General features: G+C 42.5%; 1 protein-coding gene across 16 annotated transcripts in view; it reads right to left on the bottom strand.

The window, feature by feature from the left end:
* Window positions 1-2,685: 2,685 nt before the first annotated feature.
* Window positions 2,686-22,131, bottom strand: part of TENM3 (teneurin transmembrane protein 3) — a 1,347,981-nt gene continuing 1,328,535 nt past the window's right edge. For all 16 annotated transcript variants that reach the window (XM_069631455.1, XM_069631458.1, XM_069631457.1 and 13 more), the window contains 3 exons: window positions 18,411-20,022; window positions 8,518-8,648; window positions 2,686-4,254 (listed from right to left, as the gene is read on the bottom strand). In XM_069631455.1, coding sequence (XP_069487556.1) covers window positions 3,499-4,254; window positions 8,518-8,648; window positions 18,411-20,022 — 2,499 coding nt within the window. In that variant the 3' untranslated portion in view covers window positions 2,686-3,498. The remainder of the gene's footprint in view (window positions 4,255-8,517; window positions 8,649-18,410; window positions 20,023-22,131) is intronic.

The raw sequence follows: 22,131 nt of genomic DNA, 5'->3' as shown, positions 1-22,131 counted from the left end.
TAGAAGAATGCTGCTTTCAGTTAGCTTGGTTGACCGGAATGAAATCACTTATTCATAGTACCAAGAGGCATTGCATGGAAAACAAATGAGAATTGTATTTCGCAAACAAAATTAACCCTTTACCCTACACAAAAATGCATTCGATGAACATTTTTTCATTAGAAAATATCCGATGGAAAATGTTTAGATTAAACATTTTTCGATGAAAAGACTGGATACCGGAAGAGTCAAGAGGGCTGGAGAACACCACATAATTAGCAATAAGCATGCAAGATCCATCCTCTTCAAACTAAACTCCAGTCACACCAACAGACAACCTTGGGATGCTCTTTCAGCATGTGCGGGCCTACAAGCGAGACACCCCGCTCCAGCGCACTGCACAATTGTGGTGGCATGTCCAATAGTTCCAATATCGCCACTGTGAAAATCTGCATTGCTTTTTATTAATTTACGTAGCACTGGGAATGTTGGCGAACTGCAAATTCTGTGCAAGGTTTCTCTACAATGGGCACTGAATTATTTTATTTTTTCAAAATGGAAAGTTGAAAAGGGCCTTTTTAATATTTACATATAACTTAACACTGTGCTATAAATTTCTTTGCAGAACAGATACGGTCTAGCTATTTCAAGGTTTTGATGGCCCTCCCAAATTGCATTCTCCTTTATAATTAAATTATAAAGTCGTGTTGTCTGATCCTTGTTGAGCATTAAAACCACTGAGGAAATGGGTTCTGTGGCTGAACATATGTAATGGGATATTTCAATGCAGGTCCACGGAGTAGATTCCGGTGATGGTTAAACGGGCCGGGTGCAAGAACCTGAGATTTGAAGCTCACAATCGATAAGAGGCACAGCATGGTCTGGTGGAACATACACTCCTCCCATGCATTGCGTGCAACACCACAACAGGAAGGTAAGCCTAGACAGCAAGTCAGACATTTAACATACAGTCATGAGGTGCAAATCGCATGCATAAATGGACTTAGGCAAGACTCACTGACCTATGCCTTCATTACACAGGGTTCCTCACTGCCCACTCTACTTTTTATATTGTACCCGTGCCTCCAGGTATCTCTTAACAGACCATTTGGTGTCCTCTTCTAAATGTACAATGAAAAACGTTTTTTTGCCTTACCTCAGCAAAATATACGAGTCTTAGCATTGACCCCGGATGTGTGCGTTATCGACGTCTTAACATGCACGATAATTGGTTGAAAGTGAATCCAACCAAACAGAGATGTGATCTTGTGTGATCCCAACAAACTGCACCAAAGATATGACTAGAATCACTGAAGCAGGGCCCATGCTTGTGCATTTTGTCAGAGAACTGAGGGGGGAAAACGGACAATTCTTTGTGGAACCTTTCACTTCAGAGTCTTCACACACACTGTCAATCTCGGCTCTCTTCTTATCCTCAGGCACCATGTTCTACCGAGGACTCAACCACCTAGGTCTATTCATGGGTCTCCCATGGCAAACATCATGATGCAAGTATCAGTGCATTGTTGATGGGCGCATCCAAGCTGCGCGCTCAGATTCCTCACCTCCGAATCCTCTACCTGTCAATGCTCTGCAATATCTCACTTCAGCAGAGTAGCCAGCCAAGAGAAATTTTTGGCCGGTCAGCCCAAAAAACCCATAACTGGACCCCTTTGAGCATTTGGAGGATAAAGAAAAGCTTGACATTTTGAATGAAAGTTAAGAGCTTGCGATTATTGCCCTTTGTCCCATCACCCACGGCGGCCACTTTGCGGCATGATCAAGGATATCCAAAAATAATCTGGCTATATGCCACGTCTGTGGATAAATACATTGTCTAGCACTTCCAACCTTGTTCCAATGAGAGGACAACTTGAGTTGCAAGCCTCAAGAGAATGGCTATTCTGTCAAGCCATCTAGTCTACGGAGGTCACAATTCCAACCCATTAAAGTGTACGTTGCGCGTTCATTTCACATTCATTGGATTTTTAAACTCCCTCTCTACACATTTGGTCATGAAAAGTACATGCTTCAAATTGGTAAAGGATATCATTTTTGTCAAACAATAAAGCTTGCATATTTTCCTTGGCAAGTTTTGATTTACATTTTCAGGAAAGTACAACTACAGAATACCCAACTTCATATGGTTACAAGTTAGTGAAAGCTCAACTGTGTGTTTTATTTTTATTTTTTAAATATGTTAATGGAGCAAGCCAGGCCTCTTGTGTGTGGCTTTAGGCATCTAGAGTCTGAGTCAGTCTCTCTCTCACACCCTCTCTTGCCCTCTCTCACCCCCCCCCTCTCTCTCTCTCTCTCTCTCTCTCTCTCTCTCTCTCTCTCTCTCTCTCCCACTGTCTGTCTCTTGCTCCCACTGTCTTCTGTCTCTCTCCCTCCCTCCCTCCCTCCCTCCCTCTGTCTCTCTCTCTCTCTTTTGCTCTCTCCCTTTCTTTCCCACTCCCTCTCCCTCTCTCCCCCTCCCTCCCTCTCTCCCTCTCTCACACAATGGTGGCATGAACAGAACTGTTGTCTGGATCACCAAACGGCTAAGGCATAAAAGTGCAGGCAAACATTGTAATACAAACATACAGTACAAAATCCCAAAGACACTATAAGAAAGTAGGAAGATGCACAGGTGTAGAGAATAAGTTAACGGTGAATAATACAGCACACATTTAAAAAAAAAAATGAAATTCTATGAAGTGCCCATTTTCCTATTTTTATGATTTTATTTTGTATGTATAAACCTTTTTGAAACACTTTACATAAATTAACTCCTCTGAGACTAATATTTGATGTACAGTAAATTGTTATTCATATAAAAATCCATAAACAACTTGTCTCACATAATTTACAAAAAGAATCTGGGTTCCCTTGTGTGTCCATACGAAGGGTTTGACTTGCCGCGTTTCTCTCTCAAGGTACACCATGAGAGCATTGTAAAATCCTTGATTAAACTCCCATGGTAGTAGCAGATGTCGCTTGTGGTATTGTCCCTCTACAAAGCGGCACAGTAAAAGCTGTTTTTGTCATCTATAAACAGTAATTTTCTCCAACATTTTTAAAATTAACAGAGATATATACCACATCCTATGCGGAGAAAGACAGAGAAAGACTATTTCTTGTAAGCAAAGATCGAGATGTTGGTAATAGTCATAAAACACCGTAGGAACCTTGAGTGACGAACAGTGCTTCAAAGAACATAGGTACGGCCTACTGCAGAACCTTTAGGCTCCAGCTATACTGACTAGTCCGAGTGCAGTGATATGCATATGTAAACATACTCTTTAAAGCAAATCACCTTGAAGGTCATTCAGAGAAAAAAAAAAAGTTTTTGCTAGCCGGGAGGTCATTCCCGTACAAGGCTCACTCTTTGTAGAGTCCGATCAAGATTGTGCTACAGAAAAATACCCGAGCGAACATGTTGTTTAGGCTCAAGTAGTGATGCAGCAGAATAGTGTGTCCCCGCTGTGCAGAAGACATGTATTCAGTCTCTTTGGCAGCCGACAAAAGGCCAGTGTGTTACCTTTTACCAATTTCACTTTGTCTCAGAAACTGCATGTTATTGGCACTGTCCGCAAGCTCTGGGTATTGCTCCACCGAGAGTACATAGTACCCATCGTACCCCTGCACTTTGCCCGCACTCAGCAGCTGCCTTTTCTCCCCCTCTGTCCAGAGCCGGGCACCTTCCTCTCCATCGCGCACACGTTGTTGGTCTCTGGCCCAGGCGTTTGATAGTGCCCTCTGCCTGGCCTGCTCAAGGATCCGAGCTTTCTCCTCATCGAGGGTCATGCCGTAACGAACATGGAGGGCCAAGGCGCCGTACTGCATTTCCACGTCTGCAAACCGGCGAGTCCTGCCATTCACCACCGTGGTGGACTGGGACACGGTGACATTGATGCCATTCTCCAAGGCTTTCCGCCCGCTCGTCAGCCGCAGAGTGCCCAGGTCACTTTCCGGGGAAGTGGTTTTGATGAAGTAGTGGGTGTCTTTGCCCTCAATGGTGAAATGCAGGTTCTCTAGGTAGAAGGCATTGTTCAGGACAGCAGCGACTTTTATGCAGTCCTCGTTGGCAATGTTGAGGACGTTGGTGAACACTTTGCCTTGGCTGACCGCGAGCATGACCCCTTTTCCAATGAGGGACTTCACAGTTGCAAACCAGAGCCACGATTTCTCCCCACTGGATCGGCGTCGACTTATTTGAACTTCCGGCATCTTTCCCAGAGAGAGGAAGGCCTTCGCCTGCCTTACCACTTGCTGCTGTACTCCAGATATCGGCTGAAAAAAAAAAAGACAAGAAAGAGGTTGTTAGAATTGCAAATGGCAAATACCATACACAGGGTCTAGCTGGGAGGCCTTACAAAATATAATGTGAGATTTTCCAAACAGAATATTAAAAAAGAATGTAGCTCTGCGACACAATACACAACATCCAAGATGCTTATGCACTATGAGCCCTGGTATAGGTGACTCATTAAAATATGCCTGAAAAATTACAAGAATTATGTTTTCAGTGATGGGGTGTCATGAAATCGAATTAAATGTCATCAGTCAGTTATATGAACAAAATGTGTGAACAATCAGAGTATCTGTTTATTAATAAACAGTTCTACAGATGTTGGTCAAAGTTTGCATCATTTATAATACTATATACTATGTCGTAGAACACGACTAATATAGCGCATCACCATCGAGTTTTCTGTGCCAGAAGTGAACTGCAATAGAACTTCTGGATAATCTTAAATGAACAGATTTGGAAATGTGCACCAGAGCTACAAGAGAGAAGTGATTTGGGATGTTTTGTTTCGTTTTTGAATAGCCAAGCTAAAGCATGCGGTGGCTATTTATTTTATTAAAAATAAATATTTACAAATCAATAACTCATCAAGTTTGAGAAACAAAGAACACAATAATAGGAATAAAAATAAAAGAAATGCATATCAAAATACAGAACAGGTTGGGAATGTAAACTATGAGAAGAGAAACAGAATTGTTCAAGTACAGACAGGCTTAAAAAATAAAGAAAAGCTTTCTGAGACGACATCTAAACTCGACAATGCTGTATTACCCAGGGGAGGACGATCAGGCATGAAGTAGTGTATCTGAAGACCCTGACTGGAGGAATTGCCATTTAAAAATGTGCTTTGTCCAACCTGGAGCACAAATTGCTTCTGGTTGGAATAAGAAGACAGGTTTCAGTAAAATACCAAAGTTTAGAGGGACTAGGAAAGTGGAGGCTAGGGGTAAAGGAAACTTGTGGACGTTACTGAAGAAACCAGGGTGGGACTTGTGACACTTGCCTTCAGCCAATACTAGGTCCAGAGGCAAAAATAAGTTACAAAAATAAAAAATCCTGCGTCCATTGGATTACATTTGAATCAGCAGAATTGGAATTTCCTAAAGCGGCGCAACAGGTCTTTGTGTCGTCAACATGAGCTACTAATAGCACACTTAACTGATTGAGGGTCTTTGTATTAGTGGATGGGCGTACTGCTTGCCACGCGCCATGTTCCATATGGAGATTTAACAATGAAAGAGCCAAAGGGCCCCCCAAACCCTAATATCACATGAATTCATGAGGCGGGTTTCAGATTTGGCATTTTGCAGAGGGTCCAAGGCATTGATCCATGCAAGAAGAAAGGAGCAATTCCAAGGACTAGATCCCGACTCCCATTGAAGATGTCAATATGGAAGCAAGTGACCCTTTTCTCTAATTTATAATAATAATAATAATTTGGCATTTATATAGCGCTACAAACCCTCGGGTATCTGAGCGCTGCTTATTATTACCCACGGTGTGTGGTGCTCATTTATCGACCTCGGACTCTGCACGGATGTCAAAGCGAGTGCTCTACTCGCTGTGCCACTTGACCGGCATTATGAAATACCTATGCGCAAATCGGAGATGACGAGCCAATAGGCAGCTCCCAGGTAAGCATGGGCGTGTCTTCAGGCAACGCCTGACCAGTTCCAATCTTCGTGTGCTACCAAGGTGAAAGCCTGATCGGTAACTCGAGAGAAGGCAATCAGTAGGCAAATCAATGTTCTCATTGAATTGCAGATTACTTTTCTGTGGATTAGCAATGAAACCGGTCTCTTGATAACCAAGCGGGGCTCAGAGACGATTCTTCCTTCAGCAGAGGATCTGCCTTATTCCAGTGATACAGCATTGCAGCCTCACATCTGTTTTTCCTCCGTTCTGCATGGAGTAACATAATCCTGCCAATGATCAACACATTTCAAGGACCATAAACTAGGCCCCAAAATAAGGGATTGAAATACCAGACCAAATAGAAACTGAGCAGGGGGAGTTTGGTAGTTTATTTAATGGTTTAACAGAATAGTGTATGTCTGAAAAAAAATGTATATTAAGAGCAAAAGTGTTCTTAAAGACAGGGCATGAAACGCTGCCACAAACACTTGCTTGCTTTACGTGGGAAGGGAAGAATATGAAAGCAAAACTCTAGAGTACTAAGATTTTGTAAAACGTTCTCAAAACTGTAGGAACAGAAGGATTTCCATTCACGGTGTTCGAAAAGCAATTCTGTTGCAACTAGTTCCCCCCCCTTAACTGGATTTCTATTAACTCATTGTTTTATAACGCTCCTCTGTTTCTCAAAGCTAGGTCTGCAATCAATAAAAACACAAAATAAAACAAATCAAGGGGCGCAAATGCAGCAGAAAGAAGTCAAGATGAAGAGCGAAATCTGCGATAGATGCACGCTTGTAGGCAGAGTAGTGGTGATGGCCAGAGCCGTTGCCACCAGTGACGTGGGGAAAATATACCAGACAAAATGGAGGCGGTGCCCGCAGCAGATAAGAAGACAGACAGGAAAGGCGTGTGAGGACTTGGTCTGGCCACAATCCCAGCTGAGCCTGCTTTGCATTTCCAACAGCAGTACTCGTCTACTGGAGCCATGCATTTGCCAAGTGTGTAAAGGAAGCCTCCTACTCCAGAAAGGGGCGTGCCCAAGTCGGAAAAGGACGGTCGGTTTCATTTTCACGCTTTAGTTTTGAATATTGCACTTTTTCAAATTGGAAACTGATGCTTAACTGGAGTTTTCTTTTTTAAGCAAGAGCAATTAAACAATGCGTGTGACGATTTTCGAGGAGCATATAGTGCTGAGGCAGCAAGAGAAGAAACTGGCTACTTGAGGTGAAGACTACTGCTAAATAAAAGTATGTCAAGAACGGTTCTTGACAGTAACTAAAAAGAGAATGTTCTCCCTTTTATATTGGGAGAAAAAAGTGTACTAGGTTTCCTACATAAATGTCTGATGTATGCGCAAATAAAGAAGAAATGAAAGACAGAAGGGTCTGTCAAAATTCCACCAGTCCCGCCTGGCGCGCGTGTCACTTCTGAGGGGAAAATGAGGGTGTTTAAGAAAGGCACAATTTTCATTCTCCGGCAGGAACATCCTAATGCTACCTTCTGGATCCGGCAATCATTTTCCGCACAGATAAATCACCGGCTGAAGGTCAAAGGGCACACTAATAAATGAACCCCTTCAGTAAATCCAGCTGAACTCTTTTGCTGCCACATGGTCACAGCAGAATATCCAACCAACACGCCGTCCAGTGAGACTCCCTGCCTATTGCACTCGGGAGGATAGCTCAACGGCAACGTGCTTGCCTTGGAAGCAAGATGACACGGAGCAACATGGGTTCGATCCCTGGGTCCGCGCTTAGAAACCTCTGGGTATTAAGCGCGTTATAAATAACCTATCATATCATATCATATCGGCAAAGGTGGATCGTGTTCTGCCTGTGTTTTTGATGTCCGAATGACTGAGAGGAATACCCTGCTTTGCAATTTAGTGCCACCTATCTTCTTTCATCTCAAGTGTGCGAGCGTCTCCATTCCCCAACAACACTTTCCTAAATGAATAAGAAGTTGTATATTATCTTGGCTGCTGGCCGAGAAGCGTGAAGCAACACAACTCTGCCTTTTTTAAGCATTACACAGAGGAGAAAATTGAATAAAGTCTGGTCCTCCTACAGGTACTTGGAAGGTAAGGCACAAATTTATGGGTTGCGTCGTCTTTATATCGGCTTATTCACTCTTTGTTATTTTTATTGCTGCCTTCACGGTCTGCCTTTGTACATGATTTGATATAAATCCAATATTTTAAAGCTTCCACAGAGAAACCTCAGAATCTAAAAAAGGTATTCAACTTTTTATTATTCATCATGGATTTGTGTCTAGGTTGTTTTTCAATCTTCTTCCTTGAAAACAAATTAGGGTACCGCTCTGAAACTTTGCCTAATGCAATGAACGTAAAAGAAAAAGTCAAAAGTATTTTAAGTAGTGCACAAGCCTTTCAAAAGAACAATTTAATGGGAGAGTGGTTCATAAACACACTGTCTGATCACAGAACAAAAAAACTGCAGGCACTGAGGAATAGGCCGTTCCCACAGAATAGCGAAGCCTATTTTAATCACTGTACTTTTGTTTATTCTGGCCTTTGTTTTTTTGTGCGGGAGAGAAAATTGAGCTGGGCGCGGAGGGAAGAGTGCAAAAAAAGAGCAAATCAGTCTTACCGGTACGTCGTCCCACTGCTGACTCTTCAAAAGTTCATAGGATGGCTCTCTCAAATCAAATTTGGGAATAGGGAAACCAGGAATAGCATTGTGGAGATGGAAGCCAAATGTCACCAGCCAGCTGTTAACATCTGCAAGGAAAAGACAGGTAAATGTCAAAGAAACCCGTGTAGGTTTTAGCACCATTTTTGTAAATCAATTTTCCATTTATTTCTCCAGCGGATTCATCATCCCAAAGCAGACAAATCCCAAATGACGCTATAAATAGCTTCAGCTACATTAAATACATTTCCATCATCTCAATTTATTCACACATCCCTTTACGTCGTCGTTGTTAACACTGAGTGCAGCTCCGGCACCCTCCCCTATTTTCCCTGTAGAAAATCCAGCCATATTTACATTGTGTTGACTGCAACTGAGAAAATAATATTCAGGTGATTTATGTCACCGTTTCCATTCTGCACCCTCTGTTTCCAATCCCTGTCAACACCCATTAAAATGGAAGCGGTAAAACGTCTTGTCAAAGGGATTCAAGCCATCGTCTTACGCTCCCAGTGGAGGACCGTTGACCGGCATCACTAAAAGCAGCCCACTCTTCTAATCTGGAGGGGTTTGAGAGTTCAAATTGGCGAGACAACGAAGAAAACAGACATGTTTAAAAACAGAATTTCTTGCTCTGATGAGTATTCGACATTCAGGTAGTTGAAGTGACCCAGAAAAGAGAGGGTCAACTAGGAATGAAAAATGCAGTGCATTTACAGAGAAAATCATAAAAGCACCAGTTCTTTCTTATCTGCAAATATTCAGTTGCCTGTGGATTAGAAGAGTGCTAATAAGTAGAGCGACACACTTTTTCATTGTAAATTAAAAACCTATTAGCTTTATGTGCCATCTCTGGTCTTTTCCTTTGATGTGCTCTCTGATCACAGCAGGATCAAATGAGAAAGTGGCTCTGAGCAATCTCCGGCCGGACCCCACTGTGATGTTCAAGCGTATGCGAGGACAAGCCAAAAAATCATTAAGAAATTGTGCTGGAAATTTCGCGTTTTAGGGGACAGTGTACATAGTTGGAACCAAAGATCTCTATGTGACTCGTAAGTGGAACCGTTTGAAACAGGGTTAGAAGTTTTTATATTCAGGACGATGGCTCTACCCAAGGCATGACTGAAAAAGCATCGACTGGCACTATTTCATGGCTATAAGCTGGTGAATGTGGATTGCGTTGTGGTTTCAGGTGAGTTTTGGGGGGCACGCATATGCATTACTGATCACCTTCCCGTTCTGGTATTTAAATTCATCATCACGTGCTTCTATCACATGGCGCTTCCTAACTATTTCTCACACTTCTAACCTCTTTAATAAGTTCTATTACACAATGTTTTTCAGTCTAGGGATCCGAGATGTGCACAATAATCACACCATTTCTTAATCTTGTTCTAAAATTCAGTGGGTGTGTCCATTTGCATATGGCTAATTACATAGAGAAAGGCCTACACAGAGCACAAGAGGCTTAAGAAAGAGCATGAGAAGCGAGAGACAGACAGAAAGATAGAGAGCCAGCGAGAAAGGGAAACAGAGAGCGAGAAGGAGGGAGGTTGAGAGAAAGATCTATAAATAGATCATGGAAAACGTATTTAAAAGAGGATAACTTTTAGTGTAAACAGGTAGCTCTCACTGTAATCCATTTGATTATCTAAATGAAAAATAATTGAACAATGTGTCTGTTTGTTAGTTGCAGGATAGCTGCTCCTTACAAACATAACACAATCATGGCCGCTTTCCTCTCTGGAAGAGTACCGTGTGAACTAAGGGGATGGAGCCCATTGGGCAATCTGTTTTGATCATTCCCAGGCGTTGTCATACACAGAGAACAAAGCAACTAATTAGCTGGAGAGAAGGATATGATTTCCTATGCTAGCCTTTGGCTCAAATCCATAATTCACAGGAATTAAGCTATTCCCTTGAATCATGGAAAATAACTCCCAAGTACGGTATATTTCCTGTGAACTACGGGGTGTTAAAGCACTGATGTTTGTGTAACAAGAATAGGTAAACATGATACCGTATGTCCTTATGTCCTTACACCACTGAGGTTTCCCAGATCACCTCAGCTTGTTGAGGGGAAGGCATCATTAAAGCAAAGCCCAGTACTCTTTGTTTTGTAAAATGCAACAATGAGGTATCCATAGCCCGCCCCAAACGAAATTGTGTTATTTCAGAATTTAAAGATATCATTCTAGCTGCAATAGAGATTTTTAGAAAGCTGGATCTTTGTTTCCACACCCACTTGCTTTGAACATGTCCTGACAGGTTGGCCCGGTGTGGCGCAGATCGGCAATACGGTGTAAGAGGGGAGGGGGCGGAGAATTTATATTTTAACTTTTCTGCCCCCACTCATCAGATTGAGCTGGCACCACATACCCCAAACATGGATGAAGGTTCTGTTGAACAGTTTATTTAAAAGCCATCTGCAATGAGCGAATGCCTTTTGGAGATGCGTTAACGCTTTGATTTAATATCCCCAAATCAGCTATTTGAATTCCCAATTAAAACTTGTATTTAGAAAATCAGTGCTGCAAACATTATTCTGGGCAAACTCCGTTTGCCAGCCTTTGTAGGAACATGTCAAATATTTGCAAGCCTGGTCTGTATAGGCACAACAAATTCTGGACCTGGGGATTTACGGATCGCACTGGAGACTGGTCAAGCTTTGTAGGTGAATTATACAAAATAGGGGTTGTGCGTATTTCCACCAACAGCTCAGAGCCACTCAGTATCGCCCCTCGCTAACCAGTGAGAAAAAATATGATAACATATAGCCTACTCAGGCACAAAATTCACTAATCTCATATTTCATTTTCAAATCGATTCCTTCTATCCAAAACTAGACCACACGTACTCAAACCCCATAATTTGACACACTTACAAGAATGTCCTGAAGACGATTCCCTTTGGGAAGCCTTCGCAGAGGGTGGGGCGATTATTTGGTTTTACCAATAGGAGTTTGGGGTAAGGTTACATTCGAAGCAGGATCTCCATGTATCAATAAACATTGTTAGAAATCAACCGTATGTAAAGTACTTCTGTTGCAATTTAAAACTTAATTAGTCCTAAAACCCCTTCCAATGCCCAGTTCAAAAACTCGGTGAAGCTCTCATATAGTTATATCAAAACATGCTACGGTCCAGTCCTCTTCTCTTCAACATATGCAAGACCCCACTTCTAGAGCTCAACAACTCAGCCCTATAACGTGCTTCGTCTCCGCAAATGACACCATATCATTTACAAATTCAAATGACCCAACAAAGGACACACCAGACCTTAGCACATGCCTCACACACACACATGCTCCTGGATGACCTCAAACAGACTTGTGCTCAACTCGATCAAAATAGACTTCCTGATCTGCCACACAATCTAGTCTGATACCAATACCTTGGAAGGACTAGTGGGATCCTATCCGCAGCCAATTTCAACTGTGAGGCACCTTGGAATCATGACAGACAGTGACCTTACTCTAGAAGCACGAGCCAAAGCCATCTTCATGTACATGTGCATGGCAGTTACCGCACTGGTACTATCAGGAATATCAGTTGCCTCTACCTGGAGCTCCGGGAATATCTATGCAACTGAGTTCAAGAATACAAAATGCTGCAGTGTGATTACACCTCAGGCTGAAAAGCTTCAAGCAGATCAACCCAAGAAAAAGCACACTCTACTGACTCTGAAACAAAAAGAGGATCAAGTTCAAAACTCTGCAGGTCGACCTCTACGCTGGCAATGGCAGGGGGCCATAATCCATCACAGGGAACTTCTCACACTATGCACACCCTGAAGAGCACTCAGATTCAGCAAAGACGCACTGGGAACTGTGCCAAGCTTCAACCAGAAATGGCACAGAGGATCTTCCCTTTCCCTCTTAGCAACTAAACTCACGAGTTCTCAGCTGAAACACCTAGCCACAAAAGAAACACCTGACTTTCTGAAAAGGGCTCAAAACTGGGCTATTCAACTAACTCAATCACTAGACTAGCACCAAAATGCTTAAGAGTGTTCCCCAGAAGGTTGCATTTCAGTTTAGGACGTTGATGTCCTACCCTTAGGAACAGGCAGATAGAGTAGGGAGAGGAGCAGCCTGGTCTGTTTTGGAAAGTGGGTGGGTTGAGTGTCTTGATTTTGGAAGGAATAGGTTCAGAGAGCATGTTTAGCTTTTTTTCCTCAGAGGATGTGTTTAAAAGAATTGTCCTGTGCTAGGTGAGAATCGAAGGGCCCAATGCATGCCTGTGTCAGAGCCTCCTCCTTAAGGGTTCCCATAGGCCCCCTCTCTGCATCAAAAGGGAGCTTCCTCCCCCCCAAGCTATCACAAGACACCTAATGATGGATGGCATGGACATAAGCCTGTTTGTAGAACAGAGAGAGAACCGAGAGAGAGAACCAAGGGAGCGAGAGAGAGAACAGCGAGAGAGACAGAGAGACAAAGAGAGTTAGAGAGAGAACCGAGACAGTGAAGGAACCGAGAGAGAGACAAGAGAGAGAAAACCACGAGGCACAGTGAGGGAGAGTACTGAGACTGAGCGAATTGAGATAGAGAGGGAACCGAGGGGGAGAGAACAGAGAGAGAGAGAGAGAGCGTGGAGAGAGAAAGAACGTAGCGAGAGAGAATGGAGGGAGCGGGGAGAGAGAGGTCCGTGACAGAGGGAAAAGAGAGAGAGAGAGAGAGAACCGAGAAAGAGAGAAAACACAGAGAGAGCGAGAGAATCGAGCGAAAGAGTGAACCGAGAAAGAGCATGAGAGACAACAGAGAAAGAACCGTGAGAGGGAGACAGTCCAGGGTTAGCCCTGGCAAGGACTTCTGACCTAAAAGGGCCAGAATAATGCCATATGTGTACATGAAATGCCAGTCCACTCAAGGTTTCCCCAGTGGCAGCCAAATACAGATAGGTCTGTATTCCTTTTTAAGGACTGTCCACTACCGTTCTCTCACTGGGATCTGAATATTGCCTTGCCTAGAACTTCTTTCCTTAAGGGCAGTTTGTGAAATCCCTACACAGATACGAATTTGACCCATCCTGCCCCATGCCGCCCCATGCTTAACCATGTCTGTGGGAATCTATCACAGAGATGCGTTCAGCGACTGGACTTCACCTTCAGGCTTGAAGTACTATTTCATTCTGAGATCAGAAATGGTGGCATTCAAGTTGGACTCGCCACCCACAGTAGTATCTCAGGTGATCGTCTAAGAGTAAAATAGAGATCAGAATTCGAGATCTGATGTAATGTAATATTTAACAACAGGAAAAAGTACTTAATGAATAAAAGGAAACTCTCTCCCAGATATCTAACATGATGAGCAACTATGGTGCATCAATGAAAGCTTTACTTAACACGACTCCTTAAATAATGTTGGTAAAAGCATGAGAAAAGACAATGGGATATATCCCCGACCTGCCCGTGACTTGCTGGAGGATCTTGCATTACCCCACCTGGCTGTGAAGATATTAGAGGTAGGACTAATGTGATCATGGGCACAAACATTTGTTTGATGACTGGTGTTGCAATCTAAATGGCGCCTTTAGGTAGACGATTGGCAAGCTGAAATGAAGAAACTGACACCAATGAAACAGATATCATAAGATCTCGGAGAACGTCTTTCTTGATGTTTAGAACATAAGCCTTGATGTTTACGATGCTTGGCATGCAATACAAATAAAGGGTTGGGGTAGTGTAAGGATGCCGAATTGAAAGTCCTTGCCTCCTATAAAGGGTAAGAGGTTTTTCCAAAGTGAGTCATTCTTCATAATGTTTCCCGAATTTATTTTTTAAAGTCTTCCTTCTCGAAAAAGGGTGAGGAGAAGATACCTCGTAAAGCAGAGATCTGATTTATTCTTAAAGCACTGTTGCGTTGGATCTTGATATGGGAGAACTGTTACCTGCGTCTAATGTTACCAATAAAATTCCAATAAAAATAATTATATAGAAAGAAATGTATTTAGTATATTGAGATCTCTGTGAGTGTTAAATATGTCAAGTTACAAGATTAAAAAAAAGATCAACATTGAGCGATGAAGACATTTGACTGTCTGACTGCACTACAGTTATTATTTATAGGGCATGATTGACTTGGATGCTAACTGATGAATGCTGAAAAATGCATGGTTTGCACTGAAATATCAGAATATACTTTACTCAGAGCGAGTTCTATTCTATAAATCTGTGTGGCCGACCAGCCACCAGTCAAGGGAACTGCCCCTTGATTAATTCATAAGGCAGACTAAACATAGCACTTCCTGTGTGAAGCACAAACACTCCACCTGAATTTCCATTTTTAAAAATTGCAGCATGGATAGTTATGACAGGCGCTAAATATTCCTCAATGATTTTTGTTAAGACAAATTAGAACCTATATCTGATTTACCCTATAAAAAATGTAATTTTGATTGACAATATTATTTAACTAATAATTTGTTTATGATTAAAAAAATAGCTATCCCTGATCAGAAATAGGAATTCCAAAGATTAAAAAATGATTTTTTTCACAGCTATCATATTATATTGGTTTACTGAGTGAATAAATGCGATTGGTGACCTAAAATTGTAATCTATGCCTCTATGCCTCCAGAGTAACTGGATTTCACCAATCATCACGAAGATAACAAAATCCCCTCCAAGGATGTAACAATAATGTGAATTAGATGCCAGTGCACATCTCTCCTTTATAAGCCTTTGCAGTTACAAACGGTTTATGGGGGGATGGTTATCAACATATTCTGAAAACACATATTTTAAATGCATAACCACAGTTAACACAAACTTTTCATGAGAGGATTGCTAATCCATAAATCCAGTTAATGCACATAGTAGATGAGCAAGTATGAAGAATTGATTTGATTATGTACTGCTTATGTTGTGCAGATGTTCAAAATATATTCCTACACAATCCAGGACACAGAACAGTGCCCCTGTAAAAACAGTGGCTGAAAAGGGGACAGACGTGTGATGATAACATTTTGTATCAAATGCCCTTTTTTGGGCCACACGGCTGTCACAAGGTGTGGTGCGGCCCAGGACAAAAAAGTTTGGTGAGCCACTCGCCCCCTTGTGATTTCTTACACTGGGCCAGCGGCGGTGCCGCCCGCATACCGGAGAGGCAAGACGGCTTCCCTTTTTATGTGGAGGAGCCGAAACATGGTTTATTATTACAACTGCAATTCAACTACAGCAAAGTTATGTTTCTCTACTGAAGAAAGGTTTATTCCAGAGTAATGTTTGTATCATATGCATAAAACTATATAGGATAGCATCACAGCGTGTGGTGCGTGAGGCCAGCATGACGGAGCATCCTGCCCTGTGTGCACATTAAAACACAGGAAAGGCAGCTGATGTTCAATTGGGGCTGCTGAATTTTGTAACTGGAGGGGATTAAATGTGTGCGCCAATTACGTGGGTTCGAAAGAGCACAGTGAGGGAGCCCAAAGCAAACAATGGGTGCTTGAGAGGATTTCTCAAGGGTTTCTCGTCCCCCAAGAAAATGTTTGAAACAATAGGTTAAAAGGGTGCACTTTCTTTACAAAATGTAGTAAAAAGCCATACAATTTGCAATTGGTGTTGCATGCACAGAAGCATTTTCCAATGCATTTTCATGCCGCCTTTGCTCACACCATATGCCAGTATAAAAACATGTTCTTGCTGGCTTTTGCCATACATGTCCATGCAGGCTGCACAAATATATGCCAGTATTGTCATATAAGGACTCCCAGCCAGTACAAAATGCCATGCACACAAAGTATATCCAGACTGGCAACACCAACGTAAGCCATTGTACCACGTAATCACACTTATGTTTGCTTTTACCCCTAATGCCCATTACAAACATTCCATGACACACTAATAACATAAGGGCAGACTGGAGCGACCAATGTCAGCCAGTCATAATGTTTGCTTTATCCTTGATGCCAAGTAAAACATTCTATACCCCATTAAAAAAGAGTATATGCCGACCGTCACTACTATTGCAAGTCTGAATATGGGTATGTTTAATTAACGTGGCTGGGCATGTTTTACTTGACATTATGGGTAAAGCAAAAATGATATAAGTGTTTTGACGTGGCTATGCACAGTTATTCTGCACCATAAGTGATACTATGTGGCTAGACTGGCCTACATTCAATGTGGTCCAGTTTAGCCATGTAATAACAATTATATTTGCTTCACCCTTGATGCATGGTTCTGTGCATCAGGGATAAAGCAACAATGAATGCCATGCCCCCAGCAACCCTGCACTCTTAAAGTGTGTGTGCCTGCTGTGCCGCTAAATTTAGGGGTGGGGGCTGGCATGCACTCAGATATAACACTTTCACCCAACATTCACACTGCCTGCATGCACACATACATAAAAACAAACACCATTGACACCAAAGAACACCAATATGCATGTGCACATACATAAACATATACATTTAATTTAAAAAAAAGAAAAAAACACATTACCTCCATGCACCCTTCATACATGCCCGCACAGCCACAGGAGGACCCGATGGCCCTCCCTACTCTCCGGCACGTAGACACGCTGCCTGATAGACGAGAGGAGACTTCTCCTGTCATTTAGCATGTCTACCTGTCTTTGCCCCGCCAGCTCTCATTATCTTGCTGTTTGTTGCAGAGCCAAAGGCTGCGCATACAAACAAAGAAAATGCATTGCAGGGGACAGACCCCTGCTGAGAGGCAGGAATCACAGTCCCCTGTGTAAAGAAAGAACACCTGTGAACTGTGCTGCCTGCCACTCAGGCGAGGTGAGGGCACTGCAAGGCCCCTCCCAGGCGCAAGGCCTAAGGCAATTTGTCCCCTCTGCCCCCACGATCCCCTCCATCATGACAGCCCTGTTGGGCCATTAAGCAGTGTTTGGTTTCAAAACCGGGAAATCAGGAACTGGGTCGTATATTGGAAAATTACGGACCCTAATGAAAAATGTTTTCCATATTCTTTCTACATGTTGAACTGCCAATGGTTATTTGAAGTATTCAGATTGAAATTGCCCTGTACACTGATGACTAACAAGAGACGCCCCCATCCTTTCATTAGATGGGTATCAATGCGAAATTGGGAAAGAAGTTGAAGACCATATTGTTCAGATAATGTATCTGGCTTTATTTTGTGCCCTTTGCTGTGATCGGAGTGCCGTACTATGTGTGTTTAGTGTGTCCCTTTACGTGCTTTACTTGTTATTTGTTTTGTGTTGTGTTTGCGACCTTAAGGTCACTGGTACGCATTATAAATTGATTAAAGTTAATGTAAAATAGTTTGATCCACAAACCATATAAACATAACATTTCATATTTTGTAAATTACAATGGTTGGGTTCTAAAAAAGTAAACTGCTGTACCTTAAGTTCAATGGAATAAATTAAATAATTTTATATCGGTTGTGTCTAAGAACTGAAATCGGGGGTGGGGTGCGATTGGTCTTCTGGGGCTCAGGGACTTGCAGCACTCCTCAGCTGTATCCATTGAACACATTCTACCAACTGTGCTTATGTGTCTATTGAAAGCTAACAATAGTATCACACATTGTTTACGTTAATATTGCAAGACATTTTCCCTGCCAGCAGAGTATTCCTTGATCACGACTCGCGTTGAATCTCAATGGCTGCTACGGAGGGAAATGATCAGGAGTGATGACCTAGATAGTTTATATTCATTTTCAAACGAGCGTAAAACTGTATCCCTCTGGGCCAATTGAAGGAGATGAAGAGGGAGGCGTGGGGGTTGGACCATATACGATTCTTAGAATTAAGTATTCCCAAATCATTACATTGTAAAACTCTGCAGCTTAATTAAACCATTACCATTCCAATATGCAGCAATTTACAAGTGGACATACATTATGAGCACATTTACCTGTTATATAATCCTTCACATCATGTATCTTGCTAACTGGATTATTGTTCCTAAACATGTAAAGATTGAAAGGGGCCGGGTACTTCCCAACTCTTTTCCAGATTGCAATATCTGGCGTTGTCCAGCGACCAGCCAGGATGTCATAGTCTCTTTCTCCAAAGTGAATAAGCTTGGTTAAGGAGTCGTAAAGGCCCCCGTGAAATCCGATCACCAACTGGAAATCGGGGTTGGAGTCAAAATAGATCTCGCCATAAGCTGTGTATTGAAGTTGCTTAAGCATTAGACCGTTCCTTTTGAAAACAGCGAGTGGCGTCCCAGTGTTGTCTGAAGCAATGTAAAACTCATCTCCATTGCTGATTTCCATGGCAAAAAGGTGTCCCTGGAGGTCATAATACAAGCAGGTGATCTGTGAGCTGGAATGGTCATACACATGTGTTATCCTGGTTGGGTAGTTCAGATCTGCATAAAAAAATTGAAGGTGCTTCCCAAGGCTGGTTTTGCTTGAAACCCGCCGGCCAAATCCATCGTAGCGATAGATTACGGTCCATCCACTACCTTTGCTGTAGACTCTCGTGAGAAGGCCCTTTGAGCTATATTCAAAAATCTCAGTTCCTCTTTGACGCAAAAATCCATCTTCATCTAGCCGGTACTGCACATCACCCAGTCTAGTTATACGGTCTCTTAGATCATATCGCAGTGGGGTCAGGCGAACACTATTGCTTGGGGTGAGCAAATGAAGATTGCCATTCAAATCATAGTTGTAACGCCACAAGATCTTTTCATTGAGGTAAACGTTCTGGAGCTGACCATCGACATCATACTCGTAAGCATATTTTGTTGTGTTAGCAAACGGCCCAATCTTGATCTCACGTTTCGTTACTCTACCCATGTTATCATACTGTATGGTAATCCAGTACATTGCTGATCTCATTATTTCATATTGTATTTCCTTGATGCGACCGTGAGGATCAAAGTGTTTTGTGTACGTCATCTCAGACGTGGAAATGATTTGGTTGATATCATAGTAGATTACGCCATATTTCCCAAACTGGTCAACCTTGCCAGAAATGTCATCAAATTGGTAGAGCTCAATTGGCAGTGGGGTTTCATTGATGACCCCCTGCATGCTTGTCACTCTGAAGCTATTGTCATAGGAGTACTCAAATTTAGCATTCACCATTCCATCCTCTGTGAAACGGAATATCTGCCTGTCTATCAAGGGGCCACTTTGCCGGTAGCGGATAGTGCAGGTGAAACCATCATTCTGGAGGTTTACCATCTTCAGGACCCCGGCCATCTCGTCATAGGTAAAACTTACTCTGGTGCTATCGTACAATATTTCAGAGAGCTTTGTCTGACGTCTGTATTTAAACAAAACCCTGCGACCGGTTCCCAGGAAAGCTGTTTGCAGCAGCTGTCCTTCCTCGTTGTAGTCCATTATCACTGAGGCATTGCTTTCAGGGGGATTGTAAATGTTTCGGTAGTAGCCGATAGAACGGATAGTCTGCATGGTGTGGCGAGCAACGCTTGGCATCGTGATAGCAGACAGCCGATCCAGCAAATCATATTCAAAGATGTACTGCCGCTGACTGTGAAGGAGGACGACCATGGTCTGAAAAAGAAAAAAAAATATAAATTCTCATCACTTGTCAGAAATCACTCCAAAAACAGACTTTAGGACTCAATTAAATATTTAGCGTGCAATGAATAATATTCTTCTCCCTCCAGACAGCCTTGACCCTAGATGTTCTCAATAACAAACGAATTCATTTGTATGCCTAATTATAAAGCGCTCTGCAATTAGTTGCTGCAGATTTATAACCTGCTGCGTGTTACGACTGTCGTTCTTTTGTAAGGCACTTACAGCCAAGTAGCAGATTGTCAATGGGTCTGGCGGAGGCGCATGTAATAACACGAGCAGAAGCGAGGATGGTTTTCAAAAGCCAATACTTTAACAGCATATGGCGGATGCAGTGCTGCCCTTAATTAGCTTCTCCTTACATACATATCCATTTGAAGCGAGGATTTAACACACGGTTCTATTTATTTTCAGTAATCCGCCTGCATACTGACGGGAAGAAGAGGTGTGTGCACGAATGCCAGAGAGCGACAATTTAGTCAGTTTAGAAGTAACGCACTGTGAGCACCAGGCATTTGCTGATCCTGGTGAAAATCTGTGGCTGCCTTAGGTTTACACAAAATCTCAATTGTCTCACCGGAAGATGACACTGCTATTGGTTCCTGAAACTCGATTTATGTCAGAAATCAACCAAGGACGCTGCTAATTAGCTTATTGCAGTTTTGAGTCATATGGCCCTTTTAAGTCAGTCTCTCTCTCTCTCTCTCTCTCTCTCTCTCTCCCCCCACCCCTCTCTCTCTCTCTTTAGGAAGTGTTTTTCGCACATGACTGACAGCAGCAGACCTGTATTAAATAGACCTGCACTTCTATTTAATTGTGACCACGTTAATGTTTCCCGCGAACAGGGTGGAGAGACATGTTATAAGTACATAAGTACAGCGTTGAAGAGGCGCCTGAGATATACAATGAACAGAAATTATAAAGTAGAAAAGGTGAAAAGGGGGATTACGGTCCAAACTACAAACCAGCAACATGCCCACAGCTAAGGCTGCCTTTTTAACAGACCTTCTAATTTAAAGCAGGGTCTATGGCAAGGTGGGCGTATAAACATCCCTTCTGTTTCAGCATCCATAATGCAATGATTATTATGAATGTTTTAAAATAAAGGATCCATAACTATCTGAAAGGCCACAACAAATAATTACTATTACCCAATTCAATGTCGCTCTTTTCATTCACTTCCAAAAGGATGCAAGGTGGAGCAGGTCTTGGTGAACTGCAGATCGCTGGCCCGGCAACACATTGCGTCATTGAGAAACACAAAAGGCCTACGCTGCAGGTCACTGGGAAAGACTACATTTGATCACAAGAGCACCTACAATTAAACTCATGACCCGAATACAAATCACTACCTTAATATTAGGGTCATAATAGGGAATCCTATATTGCACATGTTGCCACTTCCCTCTGGTGACGTTTTGCGGTGAGAAGCCGTGATTTGGTCCCTTCTAAAAGGAAAGCCATCACACTTTCACAGAAGACATGGGCGGGGGTCTGCAACCTTTGGTTCGCCTGATGTATTGGACTACAGCACCCATCAACTGTTGCCAACACGGTCAATTGAGAAGGAGCATGGGAGTCGTAGACTCCTGCTCCAGATGGAAGGTGGGATCCCTTTACTGGCCTTCCTGAAAAGAAGCTTTCCCTGACAGCCTGTGGGTTGCACCAACCGCAGTGTATCAACTATGCTCTCCAACCACAGACTGCTTATTTTCATCCCATCTATTGTTCAAGTTTTACTTTTAAATAGTTATGAATGTTTGCATTGTAGGAGCAGCACTCCACCTAGGATTTACTGTATTCGGTGCACCCTGGAAATACTGATTCCACACACCCGAACAACAGACCATCACGCGGGTAGTAGCATTGACTCTCGATGTGCTGGGAGTTGCTCAGTTTAGGACCATCAGTTCACTGGTGTGAATTGTGAAATGAAGTAACGATAACGTCATTGAATTGTGATTCATATATATGTCTTTTGTATATAGACATTCGGGAGCCATACCGCTGCTCAAAACATAGGACAACAAATCAAATGATCCTTCACTTAACCAAGTAATGTTTGTGTTTCATTTCTAGATT

This window comes from Ambystoma mexicanum, chromosome 6q (genome assembly GCF_040938575.1).
Source record: "Ambystoma mexicanum isolate Mex_15411 chromosome 6q, UKY_AmexF1_1, whole genome shotgun sequence".
In the NCBI taxonomy this organism is placed as follows: domain Eukaryota; kingdom Metazoa; phylum Chordata; class Amphibia; order Caudata; family Ambystomatidae; genus Ambystoma; species Ambystoma mexicanum.
Note: the sequence above shows the minus strand (reverse complement) of the source record. Positions and strands in the feature narration are given on the sequence as shown.